The 23,489-nt window shown below is 41.3% G+C and overlaps 1 protein-coding gene across 2 annotated transcripts in view; it reads left to right on the plus strand.

Moving 5' to 3' along the window:
• The window catches only part of LOC137326344 (gephyrin), a 491,797-nt gene that overhangs the window by 432,738 nt on the left and 35,570 nt on the right, over nucleotides 1–23,489 (plus strand). For both annotated transcript variants that reach the window (XM_067991340.1, XM_067991341.1), the window contains exons 17-18: nucleotides 2,495–2,616; nucleotides 19,448–19,535. In XM_067991340.1, coding sequence (XP_067847441.1) covers nucleotides 2,495–2,616; nucleotides 19,448–19,535 — 210 coding nt within the window. The remainder of the gene's footprint in view (nucleotides 1–2,494; nucleotides 2,617–19,447; nucleotides 19,536–23,489) is intronic.

Here is a 23,489-nt window from a genome sequence, read left to right on the forward strand (position 1 = left end):
GACTTGCTAGGCAGTTGAGAATCAGCCATGGGACTGGAGTCTCATATAGGCCAAACTGGGTAAGGACGGCAGGTTTCCTTCACTGAAAGACATTATTTCCAGATTTTTTGTTTAAACTGAATTCAAATTCTCAAACTGCCATGCTGGGATTTGAACACTCTGGATTGTTAATCAAGGCCTCTGGATCACTAATCCAGTATTGCACTGACATTGCCATTTAAACATCAGAACATTGGAGGAGTGGAGAATAGCAGATAGGAGTACACTGGTATGATGCTGGTGCTGATGCTGCTGCTGGGACCAGAGTCTTTGACATAATTGCTTTGCCAGAAGGAAACCAACCAGGAGAATCTTGAGAGGGATGGGATCCACGTTTAAGCAACCCCCACCTCCATTTTTAGCCCCAAACAAGGACATAAATTTGTAGTCTTACACATGAGTATATATAGCAAACCCAGATTATCAAGATGAATAATTAATTTAAGAAATATTTGACAGCAAGGCACACCCATGTGATTCTCTCTCCCCATGTCGTACATAAGGGATGTAATTTCTGCTATTCTCATTACTTGCCATGTTTCCCATTCAAGTACATTCAGGACCTCCTTCCCTTTCGGCCTTAATTTTTTTTCCCATGCTTCTGATTGCATTGCTGGCAGATGATTTTGAAGGACTGCATGGCCACCCATAATAGGCCTGCAGTGGTTGAAGTTAAATTGGTTAAGCCAGTCTCGGCATAAGCCTTCCAGACTGACAATGGAATTTGAAAGGACCACACAAAATTGCAAGTCACCAATTAACCTTGGCTTCCTGTGGGCCCAATCTCAGACAGGGCAGCAGTCTAGTTCCGTATATTTAGGTGTAGTTATTGATCTGCTTTGGCACTGATGACTTCGACAAAACTTTCAGCAGTAACTCGTACTAGGTATGATTCCACATCAAGATTTGTTGAAATGCTGATTTTCACAGCCAATGTCAAAAGGCTCCTCGGTGCTAATCAATGCCATACAACCTTCAAATCTAGAAATGTTGGGACTGTTCTGTTTGGATGGCTTGGGTCATCCAGTTTTGGGAGCCAGTCCAATAGCAAAGTTCAGTACTCTTTTAGAAGCCAACATCATGGGGCATTATCAACATAGAAGGATATATTGATGAGGTTAGATGAAAGTGGGAAGAGGCTCGTGTGGAGCATAAACACCAGCATGGACCTGTTGGGCCGAATGGCCTGTTTCTGTGCTGTACATTCTATGTAATTCTATGTATCATGCCTGGAATGAAAGGATTTTATTTCTGTTACTTTGTGCTTACCAAAAACCTGGCATACCATTCAATCCTGTGTCTTCATTTGAACTATGTTGCAAAAGAGGAGACTTTTTAAATGGTCATTTTCATCACCGATCAGTTGAGCTGTCTTTCAAGAGCATAGCTCTCAGTGGGGGGCCTCAAGATGTGGTTATTCCTTCACAAAACCAAAAATTCTTCCAGTTCGACATCCAAGAGACAAATGACCAATTATGTGTACTCCCCTTTTGACTCACTTTGCCACCCTGTTTGTCCCCTTTTGTTTGTGGTTGCAAACTCCTTGAGGCTACAACACTTGCACATACAGTATAACTTAAGTCATAGCTGCTACACAAATCATTTCCCAAACTTTGACGAAATAATACTGTTTGAATCTCTGCTGAACAGTATTTACTTCTTGATGGATCTGTATCTCATCTTGCTGAAAAAGATCCACCATCATCTTGTGTGCTCTGATTTGTCAAGAGTCATACTGGTACGTAGAGGATACATGGAGAAGAAAGTGAGATTTCTTTTTCAAATAGAAATATCATCTAGAAACCATGCACCATCCAACCAGTCCCATATTGGCCAACTCAGAAGATCAGTTCATCAAGTTATGGAATTGCGCTTTCTTTGTAGTTATTACCATTTTGTTCATTGCCTTATAAATTTCTTGGCTTCTTGGGGAAGTGCCCTCTATCTAAGATATGGAAATGATGTGGAGATGCCGGTGATGGACTGGGGTGGACAAATGTAAGGAATCTTACAACACCAGGTTATAGTCCAACAGTTTTATTTGAAAATCACAAGCTTTCGGAGTTTACCTCCTTCGTCAGATGAGTTCACTCACTCACCTGACGAAGGAGGTAAACTCCGAAAGCTTGTCATTTTCAAATAAAACTGTTGGACTATAACCTGGTGTTGTAAGATTCCTTACATAAGATATGGAAATATATTGGTGCCTAAGGTTTCTGAAAGTGACCTTGCCTTCTTCATTCACCATATTGGTGACTTGGGCTTATTATTTATTCGGAGAATATTTACAAGAGAGGCAATTTTTTCCATTTTAGTAATCCTCCTTTGTTTCATGTTTGTTTCCTTTTTTAGAAAAAATGGTTTATCCAGCAATGTGTGACCAGCTTATCAACTCACTACAGTAAATCAAGTACTGATGGATTAATATTTAAATCTGCACGGTTTGCTCCTACAGCTCCTGAATCCTGAGGATGAACTAACACCAGGAAAGATTCGGGACAGCAATCGTTCAACTCTTCTAGCAACAATTCAGGAACATGGATACCCAACCATCAACCTGGGAATTGTGGGAGATAAGTAAGTACTGTTACACATTATGGTGCATCTTTTAAAAACTAATTCTATTTGATAATTGTACACCCCTTTTGGTAAAATTCCAGGTTTCACTGCTGCTCAAGAACAGACATCAGCTTTTTCTCGCCTTTTTAAGAATTGACCGATCACACATTTGAGGCTTTTTGTCACGAATGATGGTGTTAATTCCCTCTGTGTGCTATTATTAACCCACCAGCGAATTTGCTCATATAAATTCCTATCTCTACTATTTTAAAGCATTTTTAAGAAGGTTAGTGACTACTTTAAAATAGTACAGGTAGGAATTCAGACCTATGTGTTAATGAGTGCATGAACAGAGGATATGTAACCTCATTTATGTCACTCATGTGGTCTGAAGGAGAAAATAGGTAAACGGTGAAGATTACGGTTTATAAATTTACGTTTTGCATCAGAAACTTGATCATGAAGTGAATAGGGAAATATACGCTGATCAAACATGTTACCAAAGTACACCATATGCCAACCATCAACTCTTTAAGCTGACCATTAGCATTTCAACCCCGAAGTCAGCTTGCCATCATTTCAGAAGGAAAGTCAGCTTTTGTCACTGGGATCGGAGGATGTCAACCTATCAGATGATTTGAGGGGCATCATTGGAGGCTCTCAGAAACAAGTAGATAGGCCAGTTATTTTAAATGGGTTAATATCGCTATTAAAATAGTGGACAGAGGAACGTCATAACATTGTATCATGTGTTCATTATAATTGGCAACTGTAATTTCTAGCCTCATGTATATTCAAGTCTTAGAAACAAGATGCACAGCAGGTTCATAGATATCTAGGAAGTCAAGACAGGTTAGCGTTTGGATGTGACCCTTCATCAAAACTCAGTTCTAAGGTTTTGTTTCAATGATACTGATTTACCCAGATCCCTCTGAAGCTACTCAAAAATAAAAGTTGTTTGTTTAAAATAGTTAAATCAGCACACAAGGTCACAAGATAATTACGCATACAGAAGGCTATTTGGCCCATCTCGTTTATCCATCCAGATGCCCTACAGTTCCCCTATTTCAACATCCAGTTATTTTTTAAGTGGTTCCAGGATTTTTGCCTTCACTGCTCCCCCTAAGAGTCCATTCCATATGTTGATCACTCCTTGTGTGAAGAAGAATTTCCTGATATCAATCCTTTCACTAGCTTGAACCTGTGTCCCTCTATCCTACTCTTCACAGTTTAATTTCAAGTAATATTCCGGAGTTATCTTTTCCATTCCGTTTACAAGCTTGTATACTTCTATAAGATCATATCTTAGTCGTCTTCTTTCCATGCTGAAAAGCCCAAGCCTCTCCAGCCTTTCCTCATAACTCAGACCTCTAACACTAGGGATCAGCCTCGTGCTCCCTCTCTGCACTGCCTCCACTTGAATATCTTCCTTTTGTCTTGTCAATCAGAACCTGACACAGCACTAAAGATGTTGCCCAACCACAGTACTTGCTCTGACTTACATTCTACCATTTTGGCCATACAGTTCAACATTCTAGTGGCTTTGTTGTTTGTTGCTTTGCATTGGTTTCACATGTTTAGCATTAAGTATGTGTTCCTTCCCATGTGCAGTATTTTGCACTTGCCTGCAGTAAATCTCATTTTCCAATGTTCTGCCTACATATTTATTTTGTCCAACTCATTCTCTAATTTATAAGTTGCCTCCTCTAATTCCACTACACTTCCTAGAGGACAACGACATCAAATTGGACCACTTTGCACTGAGTTTTTGAATCCAGATTATTTGTGTAAATGAGGAACAACAGTGGTTCCAATACCAAGCCTTGGGGCACCCCATTCAGTAGTTCTCAAAGCCAAAGAGGTTGGTTAGGGTTGAAGAGCATATTCCCCTTCTGAATCCATGTTGGCTACTATTTACTAGGTTGTTATTGTACAGATAATCCTCAAGTTTATTCCCGATAATCTATTCCATTATTTTACATGGAATGGAAGTGAAACTAATAGGTCTGTAGTTGTGTGTGTCTGTTTTGTCACCCTTTTTAGAAAATGGGCACCACATTCGGCCTTGTTACAATCTACTGGTCCATCTCCAATGTCTAGTGATTCCCTCATAATTATTGTTAGTGTCTCATAATTTTCCTCCCTAGTCTTTTTCAGCTCTTTATGAAAAATACCACCTATCTCTGATGATTTATTTGTTTCTTTCGATCCTGCTAATCATACACCTACCCTGGTCGAGGATGGGGTAGATGTGTTTGTGAGCCAGTTTTGTCTTGTAGAATGCACCACAGGTTGGGATTATTGTAGGTGTCTATTGTAAATGATTTCAGTTCATAAATCAACTTTAGATTACCAATGAAAGTTGTATTGAAGTTCTTGCGACTACTTTTATTTCCATATTTAAAATACCTGTAACCCTTTGAGGAACAATTATGCTCAAAAGGCAGAATAAAGGTTGGTTCCAAAATGCTGGAAAATATACCAAATGTAATGCCAGAAGCTGAAGTTCTCACTGTACATACCCCCAGACCCCTTCAGAAAATGAATTGCTACTGTCAGCATTTACAACTCTACATTAATTTCTAAATCCACTGCTACTGCAAAATTGTTTTAGTATACTTCAGCTTGTTTTGCCCTGCAATAAAAGTGATTGAATGTTGGGTACTTCTGCATCTTAAGTTACGATAAGCATTTGCCCCAATGCACTTTCAATGTAACTTTGTATCTTCACGTGTCATAAGACCTATATTTAGCACTGTTTTTGAGCAGTTAGTGTTTTTGAGGTTGTGTCAATCTTTTAGAAGCCCTTGGTCAGCTTTTGCCAGTATGCTAGGCTAGCATGTATACTTAACTTACATGCTTTTTTAAAAAAAAATTGTTGCTTAGTGTACTTGAACCTATATTAAAATCATGAGCAGAAGTTTAAAATAGTGTTTAGTTGCCTCAAACGTTGTTGTCAAATTTGTTGCTGTTCAGGCAATAAGTCGTTCCAAGGGTGACATCATGGGTTGAATCTCAGCAGGTTAATTGTACGATCCAATAGGAGCATAGGAACAGGAGTAGGCCATTCAAGCCCTCGAGCCTGTTCTGGGATTCAATTAGATCATGGCTGATCTATACCCCAACTCGATTTACCCACCTTAGTTCCATGTTCCTTTTTTTCAGTCATTCATGGGATGTGGCCATCGCTGGCAAGGCCAGCATTTATTGCCCATCCCTAATTGCCCTTAGAAGGTGGTGGTGAGCCGCCTTCTTGAACCGCTACAGTCCATGTGGTGAAGGTTCTCCCACAGTGCTGTTAGATAGGGAGTTCCAGGATTTTGACCCAGCGACGACGAAGGAACGGCGATATATTTCCAGGTCAGGGTGGTGTGTGACTTGAAGGGGAACATGCAGGTGGTGGTGTTCCCATGTGCTTGCTGCCCTTGCCCTTCTAGGTGGTAGAGGTCACGGGTTTGGGAGGTGCTGTCGAAGAAGCCTTGGCAAGTTGCTGCAGTGCATCTTGTAGATAGTACACACTGCAGCCACGGTGCACCGATGGTGGAGGGAATGAATGGTTAAGGTGGTGGATGGGGTGCCAATCAATTTAACGGGTACGGTAGCATAGTGGTTATGTTACTGGGCTAGTAATCCAGAGACCTGGACTAAAATCCAGAGTCATGAGTTCAAATCCTGCCACGGCAGCTGGTGAATTTAAATTCAATTAATTGAATAAAAATCTGGAATTAAAAATACTAGTATCAGTAATGATGGCCATGAAACTACCGGATTGTCGTAAAAACCCATCTGGTTCACTAATGTCCTTTAGGGAAGGAAGCCTGCCGCCCTTACCCGGTCTGGCCTATATGTGACTCCAGACCCACAGCAATGTGGTTGATTCTTAATTGCCCTCTGAAATGGCCGAGCAAGCCACTCAGTTGTAAAATATCTCGCTCAAGAAGGCGGCTCACCACCACCTTCTCAAGGGCAATTAGGGATGGGCAATAAATGCTGGCCTTGCCAGCGACGCCCACATCCCGTGAACGAATAAAAAAAAAGCGGGCTGCTTTGTCCTGGATGGTGTCGAGCTTCTTGAGTGTTGTTGGAGCTGCACTCATCCAGGCAAGTAGAGAGTATTGTATCTGACTTGTGCCTTGTAGATGGTGGAAATGTTTTGGGGAGTCAGGAGGTGAGTCACTCACTGCAGAATACCCAACTTCTGACCTGCTCTCGTAGCCACAGTACTTATGTGGCTGGTTCAGTTAAGTTTTTGGTCAATGGTAACCCCCAGGATGTTGATGGTGGGGCACTCAGCGATGGTAATGCCGTTGAATGTCAAGGGGAGGTGGTTAGCATCTCTTGTTGGAGATGGTCATTGCCTGACACTTGTCTGGTGCGAATGTTACTTGCCACTTATCAGCCCAAGCCAGGATGTTGTTCCGGTCTTGCTGCATGCGGGCACGGACTGCTTCATTATCTGAGGGGTTGCAAATGGAACTGAACACTGTGCAATCATCAGCGAACATCCCCATTTCTGACCTTATGATGGAGGCAAGGTTGTTGAAGCAGCTGAAGAAGATTGAGTCTAGGACATTGCCCTGAGGAACTCCTGCAGCGATATCGTGGGCTGAGATGATTGTCCTCCAACAACCACTACCATCTTCCTTTGTGCTAGGTATGACTCCAGCCCACTGGAGAGTTTTCCCCCTGATTCCCATTGACTTCAATTTTACTAGGGTTCCTTGATGCCACACTCTGTCAAATGCTGCCTTTGTGTCAAGAGCAGTCACTCTCACCTCACCTCTGGAATTCAGCTCTTTTGTCCATGTTTGGACCAAGGCTGTAATGAGGTCTGGAGCCGAGTGGTCCTGGCGGAACCCAAACTGAGCATCGGTGAGCAGGTTATTGGTGAGTAAGTGCCGCTTGATAGCACTGTTGACGACGCCTTCCATCACTTTGCTGATGATTGAGAGTAGACTGATGGGACGGTAATTGGCCGGATTGGATTTGTCCTGCTTTTTATGGACAGGACATACCTGGGCAATTTTCCACTTTGTCAGGAAGATGCCAGTATTGTAGCTGTACTGGAACAGTTTGGCTAGAGGTGCGGCTAGTTCTGGAGCACAAGTCTTCAGCACTACAGCCGGGATGTTGTCGGGGCCCATATCCAGTGCCCTCAGCCGTTTCTTGATATCACGTAGGGTGAATCTAATTGGCTGAAGACTGGCTTCTGTGATGATGGGGATCTTGGGAGGAGGCCAAGATGGATCATCCACTCAGCACTTCTAGCTGAAGATAGTTGCAAACACTTCAGCTTGACTTTTGCACTCCCGCGCTGGACTCCGTCATCATTGAGGATGGGGGTATTCACGTAGCCTCCCATTCCCATTAGTTGTTTAATTGTCCACCACCGTTCACGAATGGACGTGGCAGAACTGCAGAGCTTTGATCTGATCCGTTGGTGGTGGGATCGCTTAGCTCTGTCTGCAGCATGCTGCATGATACCCTTACCTAACAGAAATCTATTGATCTCAGTCTTGAAAGCTCAAGGGAAAATAATAAAAGAATTCCATGCACCATAAGTTGTTAAAATGATTCAAGTAATATATTGTCATATAATACGAACGCACAAATACAGCACTAAATTAATTTGGAAAGACTAACAGAGGCACCAAATTCTTGGCAATTACACTGAAGGTGTAAATTCTAGATTGTAAACATTTTATCATTGGCTGAAAATAAACCTATTAACTGTCAGAATTTTGATGCTGTGTTGTTAAATGGGGACTTCAAGTAGGACTTGTTCTTATCTGACTGGTTCTTGGTTTAAGTAACAAGTGTAGTTGAGTTTTCTGTCATTTATAGTCATTGCTCAGAATGATGATGATCAAGTCTCCTCTCTCTGCCACCATAACCATCCCACACAAAATTAGAGCCGTATGCTAATTTGCAAGCCAGTGGGCGCCAACTTCAAGCCCCAGAATAGTCTGTCATTCAATCTTGAGATTCTGCATCTCTCAAGTGGCATCTATGGAAGAGGTTTCATGAGGGCAAGGAAGAAAAGCAATATTCATCTTCAATCTTCAGTCGGCCATACGGCCCCTCGAGCCTGCTCTGCCATTCAATATGATCATGGCTGATCTTCTACCTCAACTCCACTTTCCCGCCCTATCCCCATATCCCTTGATTCCCTTAGTGTCCAAAAATATATCGATCTCAGCCTTGAATATACTCAACGACTGAGCATCCACAGCCCTCAAGGATAGAGAATTCCAAAGATTCACAACCCTCTGAGTGAAGAATTTTTTCCTCATCTCAGTCCTAAATGGCCGACCCCTTATCTTGACGCCTAGTTCTAGACTCTCCAGCCAGGGGAAAACAGCCTCTCAGCATCTACCCTGTCAAGCCCTCTAAGAATTTGATACGTTTCAATGATCACCTCTCATTCTAAACTCCAGAGAATATAGGCCCATTCTACTCAATCTCGCCTCAAAGGGCAACCCTCTCATCCCACGAATCAGTCTAATCTCAGGAATAAATGATTGTTTGCATGGATTTCAGGGGCATAGGTGATTACTGCTGAGAAGCCACTTTCATGAAGGACAAGAGAAATATCTTTACCCATTATTATTATTGAAAGGAAATTTTTGATTCACTTGGTCTGGGCTGGATTTTGAAAGCAGGTTTCCAGCGTTCAAATGGAAAGTGGCTTTCCTACAGTCGCCAATGCACTGTGCTACCCAGTAGTCATTCCCCAGTAAACTAATGGTGCACTTTTTCATCCTGTTATCTGGATGAGTTCTTCAGTTTTGGGGTCGTCTCTGCTTCAGCGAAATCACGTGTGTGATCAAAAACTAAAAATTTCCAATGATTAACAAAAAACTGCTGCTTTTTTCCTCGTAGTTAATTGTTACATTAATTACATTCATTGTTAATTGTTTTTTGCTTTAAGACGAACTCAGGAACATGACCGTTTTTGTTCCTCTTGAAATGATATTCATAATCAGGAAAAGATTGAACGTGTCGAACTGTAATTTCACTGTAATTCAGTGAACACAGCATGCAGTGCCATATATCATTAATTTGCTGCCGTTGCTACTTCAATTCAAAATTACTATTTTAAGCACTTTTTATTTCTTGAAAATCTATCCTTCTTCATGGCTGTGAAATTAATCTCTAACAAATTGCAAAATGAAAAAATATATACAGTTTGGCTTTTAAATAATTTTCTGGTTTTGTAAATCACAGACATAAATCAAGTACATGATAAGTACAAGAGGGAGAAAAGAATAGAAGGATATGTTGATAGGATGAGATGAAGTAAGGTGGGAGGAGGCTCGTGTGGCGCATAAACACCAGCACAGACCTGTTGGACCGAATGGCTTGTTTCTGTGCTGTAAAAGTATCATACTTTAAATGATTAAAGATTATTTCTTCAAGTTTCAAGAAGTTTCTTAATTTTCAAAAAGGTTTATCATTTAGTAAGTGAGCCTTCTCATTTCTAAAAGTCAGCATCTAACACTCTATCTATCTCCATCATGTGATTCTTGTTTTTATCAAGTTTATCAATTATAGTCGCTGCTCCTCTGAACTTCATTGCCTTTTTGTTCCTTAAACTTCAAGTATTCCATCCTACATATTTTTCCCTTTCCCTGCATTTTCACTGTATTCAGTCAAGGCTCACTGCATTATCTACTTTTCCAAGACTTCTCAACTCTTGACCACCTTCAGTCTTCTCTTCCTCCTGCAGCCTTTAGGCTTCTAAAACCCAAGTTTGCTGTTAACTGACCACTGCTGCTTGATTTTTTTTGTCTTCTCTCACTCTTTTCAACCTTAGTAGTGTTCTGCACTCTCATAATTGTTCTTGGCCTATCATCTAAGCCTCTCAATTAAAAGAAACAATGGGGTCTTGTGCTGATTAAGTGCACTGAACTAGGGAGTCTCAGGATGTAGATTATTTTCTGCAGTTTCTCAAATGACACATGTCAAGCCTGATTATGCCATTGAGCGAGATGTGAATGCCTTCCAACCTCTGCCTTTTAGCCACTCAGCAGCCCCTCTCTTCAATTTCAGCAGCCTGTTCTGGGCCTTTAATGGTCCCTGCTCTTGCCTGTTAGCCACCCAGTTGTCCCTCTCCTCAGCTTCAGCAGCCCACTCTTAGCGATGACTATGTCCTGCCCCCACCTGTTAACTGGTTGGCGGCCGATCTTCTCAGCTTCGGCAGCCCGTTCGGCCATTGACTTTACGTAACTTTCAACTAAACTAAAATAAAACTTACCTGCTAGAAAATAATGAAAGTTTAATGAATTTAAAAGAGAAACCGAGCTTGGGGGTGCACCAGTGTCACCTAACATTGGAAGGTCTGAAAGGTACATCATGGTAAGTATGGAAATCTATACAAACGTAACAGTTTATAAGCAATTCCAGGCTTAGTATCCAGGAGTGACTACCAGTCGTGACAAAATTATGACACAGGAATTAAGTGTGGTAAACAGGAAATGTGCACTAGATGCAAGACTTTTCAAAATATAGACGTATTAATTTTGTAGCACTAACTTCTCTAAGCACATTATCATTTTATTGTCAAGATGATCCATTTAGCACATTGCAAAAAATGTTCCTTGTAAATTTTGCCAATGCCTCCCTTTTGTTTTTAAATACTTGAATTAATTTTGTGTTGACTGTGCCAAGTCGCCCTTGCTATGAGCTCCCTTTTAGATTTTGTAATTTTTTTTTGTTCAGCCTCTTCTCATGGATGGAAAGTATTGCTACATTGCAGCAATCATATTTTGTGTTGTTGATCGCACTTGGTGGAAATATCAGTTTTAAGTTACACAACGTTGTGTGACATTATAGCTCTGAGGTTTGATAATCCAAGTAAATGTCCTGAGTGTATTTGTTTCTGACAGATGGTGAACAAATAGTGGTTTAACTAATTATGATTGGGTGATATTCATATATTTAGTTACATGCACAATTACTGGAATGCCTTGTGTTTGTAGTGTGGAGAAAGCAGCAGAAAGGTTGAGGGGGCAGTTTTAACCTAACCTGCCCGTCAGGAAACTGACGAGATCTCGGTGCAGCACTGGTTTTACAAGCCGTTTGAAGTCAATGGAGAATTATATTGGGCAGGGTGTAAAACCAGCGTTCCACCCGATCCTGAAGATTTCCTGCCTGGCGAGTTAGGTTAAAATTACCCATGAGTGCCTGGAAAATATTTCACCCCAAACCATATTTAGTTAAACTTAAACTGAGATGGGGCAGTATAATTTTTTTAAGAAGAGAATATCTCAACTACTAAGCGTTTAAAGAACTGGGGAAAATATTTGCAGTTAGTAACTGTTGCAACCATTTACTGCTATGTAGCAATTGCCAGTCTAAGCAATAAAGTGGTAGAACTCCAGTTTGCAAATTCTGAGTAGGTTTTAATAGAACATTAAATGTTTCACATTTATAGATTAAAAACACTAATGACGCCAGTTATTCAGGGTTAGATACAATTGCCATTAATTGCACACCATATTCTGATTAGTTACACGGTGTACTTCACCAGAGCTCTAAGTTGCACTTGGACTAGGCCCTAACAATACTGGCATGCTAAAATCTTAGTGTTCGGCACCTTGTCCTGAACCACATGCCCTCTTCGATGTCCGAGGCTATTTCAGCTACTGAAGAACTGAAAATGTTATCCCTGTACTCCCCATTGAAATGCTTTCAGACAACACAAGGAAGCTCAAAATAACAGCATCTCAGAGCCGTGTGTAGGAAAGTCACCAGTTTTCAACTGTTAAATTTTGCATTTGGCAAAGCAGGTCGGTTATCAAGTCAAACTGCTCCATCAACTTTGCCAGTCCAATTGCTTGTTTAGTGCAAGGTGACTGTGTCGATGTGCATCTGAGTGTTAACAGCCTGAACTGCTTGAACTATTTCAGTGTGTGTTGGAGTGGTGGTAGGAGTATCAGAAAACCACCATCCACTACATCTCTCATTCTAGAACTTCTCACCTGTATAGGAAACACCTGTGCACTATTTGGGTTTGGGTGAAGGGTCTTCCTGACACTCAGCAGAGCGCAGTATAGATACGAATCCTTGGGTGGCACATCTTTACTGACTGATGGCAGCTCACTCTTGCCAGAAGAGTCTGTATTCTTATGTGCCTCGTCACGTTCCTCTGAAGAATTAACTCAGGGCATCATGTATTTTTGGCAGTCCTGTGCACAGGTATTTTAGTTTTGTTGGCTTTATGTACAATCATGGCCCCAGCCTTCTAACATCCTTCTGTTGTTCAGAGAATAGATTGATACCAAAAATGGCACATTTATGTTCAAGTTATTGTTTTACCAGACTGAATATTTCAGTCAAACAATGGTTGTCTTTTTCTGCCCTTCGCTACCATCAAGCTCTTTTGTATAATGTTACAGTCGATGCAGGCTGTAAATCTGAATCTTTTCAACTAATATATCTGATCGGGAAAGTTAATATGTTTTGTTTCAAATTATGTAATGTTTCTCATTGGGTAGTGAATCAATCTACAATCTTATTATTTTTGTGGCAAATTTAAATTTATGTTTTCCATGGGGAAATCCAGTACACAAAAATATATTTACCTCAATTATGTGAAGTGTATCGATAGCAGAGTTTGAATTCTGAATTTACTATGAAAATACTCACACCACCCGCCCACACACACAAAATGCTATAGTGCAAATTTAAACAGTTCCACGGTAAATTACTTCATGCCACGTAACTGTCTAACATGCCTTAATTTCCAATCGTCCAAATTTAGCTCCCCATAACATGACAAAATATTAGTATATTTGAATGGGTCAAAATATTGAAAAAAACTGCATGTGTGAAATTGTAATGTTACATAGTATCAAATGGGACAGTTGACTGTTTTTGCAGTGATGCAAAGCGGTTTCAGGCACATAGACACAAAACTCAAGCATCCTCCTGATGATTTCACTGCAGGCCACGCAGAAGGCCAAGTGATGTGCGATCAGCCTCAGGCGATCGTCTCACATCATTTGACCTCCACGCCTGCTGCAGTATCACTGCTGACTTGAGTTCTCCCCCCAACATTAAATATGTAAGTGACATTTAGAAGATAGTGAGCAAGTGGAGCTTTGTGCATCTATTTTAGCTGGGCTGGGTCTGCCAGCTCCACATTACACTCTGCAGGTACCACTCTGAGACGGCTCCCTGTGGTGTATGTACAACCTAATTGTTGGGAAACAGACGGTTTTCTGGTTAGTATTTAAAATCAAAAATGAAGATTCATAGAATCATGGAATGATTACAGCACAGAAGGAGGCCGTTCGGCCCATCGAGCGCATGCCGGCTCTTTGTAAGAGCAATCCAGTTAGTCCCATTCCCCCACTCTTTCCCTGTAGCCCTGCAAATTTTTTCCTTCAATTATTTATCCAATTCCTTTTTGAAAGTCACGATTGAATCTGCTTCCACCACCCTTTCAGGCAGTGCATTCCAGATCATAACTACTCGCTGCGTAAAAAAGTTTTTCCTCATGTCGCCTTTGCTTCTTCTGCCAATCACCTTAAATCTGTATCCTCTGGTTCTCGACCCTTACGCCAATGGGAACAGTTTCTCTTTATTTACTTTATCTAAACCCTTCACGATTTTGAACACTTCTATAAAAACTTCTTTCAACCTTCTCTGCTCTAAGGAGAACAACCCCAGCTTCTCCAGTCTATCCACGTAACTGAAATCCCTCATCCCTGGAACCAGGGATTCCAGAATTCCACATTTTTAAGATGACCACTATACAGCAAAGTTCGTTTTGGATGGAAAGTAAAAAGTGTTCAAATTAATGAATGGCTGAATACAAGTGTTGAATTAAATCTCAACAAAATGAGTAGTTAAAACGGAATTTTATTACTGTCTTAAACAGCAAGGTCCCATTTAAAGATAAACCATCAAAATTAGGGGTTTGAGGACAAAGGGGTGCAATTTGAATCCTCCTCTTTAACTGGGATTTAATCACCCATCTGAGACAGGCAGTATCACTATTGAGCTGATTATGCTGTCCACTGTCAAGGAAGTTCTGTTGATAACCAAAGTCTTTATACCATTCAGCACCAGGCATCCTTTATCCTACCCAGTGGGGAATATCTTTACTTTGTGTGATAGTGTAAAACAGGTGATAGCGAGTTGGCAGCCGTTTCACATCTCTCCCGATTTTATTTCCAGTGACTTCAATGGAAATAAAAATCGGGAGAGGTGTAAAACTTGTTGTCGACTCACTATTACCCGATTTACGCTATCACACAAAGCCAAGATCTACCCCAGTATGCCGTTCAACCACTCCAGCTTCAGACCAGGGTCATGCGTTAGTGACTCCTCCCTGCTCCAGTTTGATGTTGTGCTCCATGAGGACCCTGTTGGTAAAAATTTCGACTTGAATCCACGTGTATGGAGTGTTGGAATGTAAGGTTATGCTTTTGTCAACTGAAAATGAATGAGACAAGACAAATTATAGAAAGCATTACTGTTGCATAGCACAGATCAAAACTTTATTTTATCAATTCATAATATGCAACAACATTACAATGTTTAAGCACCCAGATGACCTGAGTCTATTTGGACACAAACAAAAACTAACCAGAAAAATGAATTCATCTTTCAACCAGCCTGGTTCTAATTTGCTTTGACATGTGTCTTGTAGTGTTTGTCACCTACCCACTTGCAAAGAAATTCAGTTGAATTCAAAATGGAATATCTAATGTTGTCTTCATAATGGTTTTCACTGTTCCCACACAAGTACTTTAAATGAAATGCAAATAAATCCAAGCAAATGTGAGAATAATCACTGAATATAATGTATTAAACATGATTGCCTTGTGCTGGAATTTTGAAAGCTGCAGAAGCAGATCATGGATGAAGTATTGAAGCAATTATCATTAAATAGTTTTCACAGTGTGACAGATGATTTTCAAAATCAGATTGGAGGGGGTAAATCTTGCATGTATTTATTTTATGGTTGGTAATGAGCTCAGGAGTATGAAATTAAATACTTGATAGTGATTTATTGATTTAACTATTTGGAAAATGGGTAAAATTTGAGAGTTGTTGGATTGAAAACATGTAAAGCTGATTTCTTCATTAATTGCACAAATCATAAATTGTAGGTCTTTTTGAAAATTATTCCTTATGCTATCATTAGTGGGAGAATATGCCCAGATATCTCATGGCACTGCTTACAGCTCTTTTATAACTACAGAAGTGGTAACCACGTAATGATCAATATTTTGTTAGTAAGTCTGAGCTGTATCCTTTTAAGACCACAAAGTCAAATTATTAAATATTTAGCCTAAGATCATTCATAGTTTATTTCCTTAGTCAGGGAACCTTGAAAATTGAAGTGTGCTTATTAGCTTCAGTCTCCAGCACACAACATTTTAAAATTATTTTGTCTCCAACAAAGTGTGACTTCTGAATGTGAGGATGTACAGATTTCATTAAGGTGCTAGCAGATATCCTGTGGCATTGTTCATGGTGAGACGGACATTGCACTATTTAAGAAGGGCATGGTGCACATCTTTCGTGAAGGAATTTGGAGGAAAGAGTTTCTAAGACTTCTGCCTGGAAAAGTGAAGCAAGTGTTTTTTGATTGGTTCCTGGAAAATAAATAATGTTGCCCTTATCATTGCAACTGATAGACAAATTCCTAGCACCATTGTGTAAGCAATCGTTGTTTTTTAATTCTCAGTATAAGCAAAATAAAGGACGGGTGCTTGAATCATTCACCTCTGTCTGTCTTTCTCTGAGCTAGCCTCTCTAAAGTAAAGAGTAAGTGCGTGTTATGAAACTTTCCCTCAAAAAGCTTCTAAAATTAGCCTTCCGTGTTGTTTTCAAATCATTTGGAAAAACAGAGAAGGTGGATAATGCCAGTTCTTGCACTGAGATAAAAATAAACCTTCCTGCAAACAATCAGTACTTTTGAATTCTCAAGATAAACAAAGTTAGGGACTGGTGGTCTAGTTAGCACATTTGTATGAGTCTCACTCTGAAGTAATAATTGAAGATTTATAAATAGTTAATACCTCAGAAACATTTTTAAAATTCATACTCTGGCTGGTTTGCAGATCATTTTGAAAAATAAAGAAACAAAAGAGCTGAATTCCAGAGGTGAGGTGAGAGTGACTGCCCTTGACATCAAGGCAGCATTTGACCGAGAGTGGCACCAAGGAGCCCTAGTAAAATTGAAGTCAATGGAAATCAAGGGGAAATCTCTCCAGTGGCTGGAGTCATACCTAGCACAAAGGAAGATGGTAGTGGTTGTTGGAGGCCAATCATCACAGCCCCAGGACATTGCTGCAGGAGTTCCTCAGGGCAGTGTCCTAGGCCCAACCATCTTCAGCTGCTTCATTAATGACCTTCTCTCCATCATAAGGTCAGAAATGGGGATGTTTGCTGGTGATTGCACAGTGTTCAGTTCCATTCGCAACCCCTCAAATAATGAAGCAGTCCGAGCCTGCATGCAGCAAGACCTGGACAACATCCAGGCTTGGGCTTTTTCAGTGGCAAGTAACATTCGCGCCAGACGAGTGCCAGGCAATGACCATCTCCAACAAGAGAGAGAGTCTAACCAGCTCCCCTTGACATTCAACGGCATTACCATCGCCGAATCCCCCACCATCAACATCCTGGGGGTCACCATTGACCAGAAACTTAACTGGACCAGCCATATAAATACTGTGGCTACGAGAGCAGGTCAGAGGCTGGGTATTCTGTGGCGAGTGACTCACCTCCTGACTCCCCAAAGCTGTTCCACCATCTACAAGTCAGGAGTGTGATGGAATACTCTCCACTTGCCTGGATGAGTGCAGCTCCAACAACACTCAAGAAGCTCGACACCATCCAGGACAAAGCAGCCCGCTTGATTGGCACCCCATCCACCACCCTAAACATTCACTCCCTTCACCACTGGCGCACTGTGGCTGCAGTGTGAACCATCCACAGGATGCACTGCAGCAACTCGCCAAGGCTTCTTCGACAGCACCTCCCAAACCCGCGACCTCTACCACCTAGAAGGTCAAGAGCAGCAGGTACATGGGAACAACACCACCTGCACATTCCCCTCCAAGTCACACACCATCCCGACTTGGAAATATATTGCCGTTCCTTCATCGTCGCTGGGTCAAAATCCTGGAACTCCCTTCCTAACAGCACTGTGGGAGAACCTTCACCACACAGACTGCAGCGGTTCAAGAAGGCGGCTCACCACCACCTTCTCAAGGGCAATTAGGCATGGGCAATAAATTCTGGCCTCGCCAGCGACGCTCACACCCCGTGAACGAATAATTTTTAAAAATCATAAATTCTCTTAACAACATTTTAAAGATATGGTCCCAGTTGCACTGTGAATCACATTGATGCAAGCAGGTAAATTCTAAATACTGCATACATTCAGACTACCGCATTCTAGGAATTGTAGGCACAGATATAGTTGGTAACTCCCTTCAGCTACAGTGAGAGGCAGCCGCCATTCTCAAGCTACCAGCTGTACATCAGAAACAGGTATCTGTAGTATGATGACAGCCTTCGTCAAGGTGTTCAAATGACAAAATTGAAGCCTTTCAATCATCCCATTATCCATTATTACCATATTTGTTTTCTGAGATGCCTCCAAAGTCCCTGAAAGTTGGAGTTCACAGTGATGGAAAGTGGTGCTCATGTAAAAATATCTTATACCCCTGTTCTAAATTGCAACCAGTAACAGTTGCAGAAAAAACAAATATTTCACCAGGTGGCAGTAGATTCCAGTTCATTCACTCTTGAGATAGTCTTGTGGAACTATTTTATTTCTGCATCTTGCATGTTACTAGTGTAATGTCCCATGTGAACACCTATTTAACGAGGGTGAGGAGAGATCAGTAAACCTTCACTGTTCAGTGTATTTTTCAATTGAGACATTTCATGCTACAATGTGAAAATTCATTGTCGTCATTTCACATTTACTTTTTTTGTTTTCAATTATTTAACAGACATCAAGTATTTAATGTATGTTTGGTTTTGAACCCATCACAAGACATATTCATGAAAAGGACTTACGGAGTAATACATAAATTTCAGCAGTTTAGCTGATTGTGCTTTAGAATTGTGAACACATTAGAGTCATTAATACTCCTTGTCCCCATATCCATCCTAGATTTAAGTGCAGAATTACATAAATACTGACAAGAAAACTAAATATTCAGTGCTGTGCGGATTTCATCTGACCCAAAAAAGTCTTAAACCTTAACAATACCAAAATTTCTGCTTTGCTTTTCAAAAAGAGTTTTTTTCAATTTATTCAAAATAAAACTAAAAGAGCATTCAATTAATATTTCATTAAATGGATACCAGTCCTCTTTATTCTCTTGACAGCCTCAACCATTGTTTCTCTGACATTGGATCAATCGAAGTATGGGGCAATCTATCCAATAAACAAGAACACTCTTTTAAACAGCATTAATAGTGGAGCCTCAAGGTGATAAAATGGTGAGCGAGGCTTTTGCAACAGTGAGAGAGCCTCTTGTATGAAGACAAGCAATGTTGGTAACAGAACAGGTGGGGGGTGAAGGCTGAGTTCATAGTTGAGCAGTGCACCAAAATTCTGCACCTCCAGTTTTAGCCAGAAATGCTGATGGAGTCAAGGTTAGAGGCACATAGGAGCTGCTGGAGCCAAGGGGGATGGCAATAGTTTAATCAAGATTAACCAGGAGGAAATTGTGGCTTGTCCAGGTGTATTTTCACATTGGGTATGATAGGGTGATGCAAGCTGTGCTATCTTCATAAACACTTATTCAAGTTTAGTTTTTGAAGTTTTTTTATTAATCATATTTAATAAATATATTTTTTTGATTTGTAGCCCTGATGACCTGCTGAATGCTCTCAACGAAGGCATAAGTCGTGCTGATATCATCATTACTTCAGGGGGTGTATCAATGGGAGAAAAGGTAATCGCCTCGAAATATTAAAATACCAAGATAATTTAAAATTACGTAAATTGAATTGGATACGTATGGAATGATTGGTATATGAAAGAATAGACATGATTCCTCCCAACTTAGTAGAACTAGAAGGTTCTACCTTGAAACCCTTGCACTACCCTATAGCATATTCCTTGAAGAAAGATGGAGATTGTGACAAATAACTCAATAGAAAGGCTATTGTAAACATATTGGATTCTTGATTATGTGATAAAAATCAAACTTTGCAGATAGATGTAAAACATCATTGGAGTCACAACACCTAATTTTATATTCACTTGTATCAGCAGTTTTATGTCACAAATAGTGCAGGTTCTCACCATAAAAGGCAGAAAAGAAAGAATTTGCATTTATATGGCGCCTTTCACATCTTCAAGGTGTCCTAATGTACTGAACAGCCAGTAAAGTACTTTTTAAGTGTAGTCACTGTTACAATGTAGAGAAATGCAGCTGTCAATTTGCACACAGCAAGGTCCCACCAACAGTAATGAGATAAATGACCAGATAATCTGTTTTAGTGATGTTGATTGAAGGATAAGTGTTGGCCAGGACACCAAGAGAATCCCCTGCTCTTCAAACAGTGCTATGGGATCTTTTATGTCCACCTGAGAGAACAAACAATGCCTTGATTTAATCCCTCAGCCAACAGATGGCACCTCTGACTGTGCAACACTCCCTCAGTACAGCACTAAAGTTACATCGGGTTACATCGAAACTACAACACAGAAACAGGCCATTCGGCCCAACTGGTCTCTGCTGGCATTTATGCTCCACACGACCTTCTCCCTCCCTGCTGTTCCTTTCTCACTCGTGTTCTTACTAGCTTCCCTTTAAATGTATCTATGTTATTTGCCTCAACTACTCCTTGTGGTAGTGTGTTCTTACCACTCTTTGGGTAAAGAAGTTTCTCCTGAATTCTCTGTTGGATTTATTAACAACTTTTTTATATTTATGACCTCTAGTTTTGGACTCACTTACAAGCGGAAACATTTTCTCCACATCTAACCTATCAAACCCTTTCATTATCTTAAAGACCTTGATCTAGAGAGAAGAGCCCCAGCCTGTTCAGCCTTTCCTGATAAGTATATCCTCTCAGTTCTGGTATCGTTCTTATAAATCTTTTTTGCACCCCCTCCAATGCCTCTATAATCCTTTCTATGGTGTGGAGACCAGAACTGTGCAAAGTTACTGTGCAGTACAGCATTGTATCAGCCCGGATTATGTGCTTAAATCTCTGGAGTGGGGCTTGAATCCCTGACCATCTGACTTCTGACAGGGCTCTAGCCCCACTCCAGAGACTTGAAGACATAATAAAGACTGACATCTGAGGGAGTGCTGCACTGTTGAAAGTGCCATCTTTTGGATGAGGTGGACATAAAAGATCCTATGGCACTATTTGAAAAGCATGGGAGTTCTTTCAGTGTCCTAACCAATATTTATCCCTCACCCAACATCACTAGAACAGATTATCTGGTCATGCATTTCATTGCTGTTTCTGGGACCTTGCCATGCGCAAATTGGCTCCTGCATTTCCCTACATTACAACAGTGACTACATTTCAAAGGTACTTCATTAGCTGTAAAGTGCTTTGGGACATCCTGAGGTTGTGAAAGGCACGATGTAAATGCAGGACCTTTCCTTTAATTTCCTTTAGAGGCAAGAGTGCTACCACTGGGCCAAGACTAACACTTTAATCTCTAAAAGTTACATGTAAGATTCCCTCTTACTGAGCAGTATGGGTGAGCTCTGCTTCCATTAATATGGAACTCTCTCAACCTGCAGTGGGAGAGCGCAGTGAGGAGAAAAGATTAAAACACCAAGAAATATGAATTCAGATAAAGAACAGAAGAAACAAGGAGAAAAGGAAAAAACAAACAAATGAATCAAATTTGGGAAAGTCATTCAAGTAGATAGAATGTTAAAAGAAAAATGAAATGGACAACGATTGTACTGGCTCAGTTAATTACACACTTTAGATATGGCTTCTCATTGACACCAGTATTTTTTATTTTGATTGTTTGACTGAAAATAGCTCTAGAGATATCCGGTCTTCTTAGGGGGGCATTTTTAAAATGTTTTCAGCTCAGACACCACAGTAACCTCGTATCTTTTTTACAAAATCACAAAAATGATTCTCTGAGGCAAATGAGAATTTGCACCATCACAAACAATATAAAATCCATTTATAAGTATAATCAGTGACCTAACTACATCAATGGGACTTTTCCTTTGTCTTTGTGGGCAAAAGCAGTCAATCCAGGAGCAAATGTATACAGAGTCGGAATAATTTTCAGATCACTCTGTTATAATTTAAAGTACATTTATTTTTCCCGAATTATTACTTAATTCAACTCAAATTCCTTTCTGACTTTCATTGAAAAAAAATACTGTCCAACAAACTGATCCACAAAGGGCATTCAACAAAAGCAAAGCCATGAATATAGAAACACATTTGAAGAATATAATGAGACTGAATATAATGCATTCCCTTTGCCCAGTATGGCAGACATTTCATGTCTGAGTAGAGATAAACCTCACTGGAAAATAACTGCTCTTCTTAGTAACACCTGTCAACATATCGTTAGTACAGTGAACATTTGTGTCGCATTTGTATATTGATGACCACTGTTTTGTGTATTGTTCCTGCCTACGGGTTACAAATGGCCCAAGAAGGCTTTGTTGTGTAAAATTATCAGCACCTTCTCATATATTTACACGCACAAAATTTATGAGACCTATCATCTCTTATTGAGTGGTGGGAGGTTATTTATCTCAATGCAGTGGCTTATCTTTCTGCTTGTTGTAAACAATTTTACAACACCAAGTTATAGTCCAGCAATTTTATTTTAAATTCACAAGCTTTCGGAGGCTACCTCCTTCCTCAGGTGAACGATGTTTCCACATCGTTCACCTGAGGAAGGAGGTAGCCTCCGAAAGCTTGTGAATTTAAAATAAAATTGCTGGACTATAACTTGGTGTTGTAAAATTGTTTACAATTGTCAACCCCAGTCCATCACCGGCATCTCCACATCTTGGGCTCGATTTTAGGGTCGGGTTACCTGCGGGTTTCCAGCGGGGGGGCCCCGAAAATCCCGATCTCCGATCACGTGACCGGATTCGGACGAAATCCCGGCCACTTCCGGGTACCGCGCTGACGTGCGGGGCTGCGCGCGAAAGCCCCGCTGGTGGGAATCCCGCAGGCAATTAAAGCCAGCGGGGTTCCACTTGAGAGCACTTAACTTGCTCGTTGTGGTCAGTTAATGAGCTGAAGCAGCTGTCAAAAGAGGAAGTGTGGGATTTTAGGTTCAAGGCAGTCAGTTTCCCACACTGGGGGAAACAGGACCCTTCAAACCAGGCGTGTTGCAGCCAGCAGCCTGTGGCAGGTGCCAAGGTGCGCTCCACGGGGGAGAGCCCTCACCCACGCAGGAGGCCACCGCGTCACATAGGGCAACCCCTGCCCCCCACCACCCCCCGGCCAAGCCAGAGGACAGACCGACACGAAACCGCAGCCCCAGTCCGAGGACCCACCCACCTACCCTGCACAACGCCTCAGACCAACACCTGCCAGTTGGGTGGTGTGTGGACACCCTCGGAGGACGAAGAGCATGACCAGCACCAGCAGCCTCGCAGTCCACGCCGTCCGCCGCAGAGACGTGGATCCCCCCAACACGGTGTGGTTGCACGCCCACCTGCACAGCAGGAGGGAGGGCTACCGCAGAGAGAGACGCGTCGCAGAGGGCACTACCCTCGCCACAGGGTCCACAGACCGAGGCGCAGCTCCCCGGACCTCTCCGAGCAGCAGTGCACAGGGAGGCGCAGATTCGCTCGACATGTAGTCGTGGAGATCTGCAGCCTCTTTCATGCCGAGCTGCTCCTGGCTGGCCCCAGCACCAACTGCTTACCTGTCGCTGGCAAAGTCAC

The sequence above is a fragment of the Heptranchias perlo genome, chromosome 10 (genome assembly GCF_035084215.1).
Source record: "Heptranchias perlo isolate sHepPer1 chromosome 10, sHepPer1.hap1, whole genome shotgun sequence".
In the NCBI taxonomy this organism is placed as follows: Eukaryota; Metazoa; Chordata; class Chondrichthyes; order Hexanchiformes; family Hexanchidae; genus Heptranchias; species Heptranchias perlo.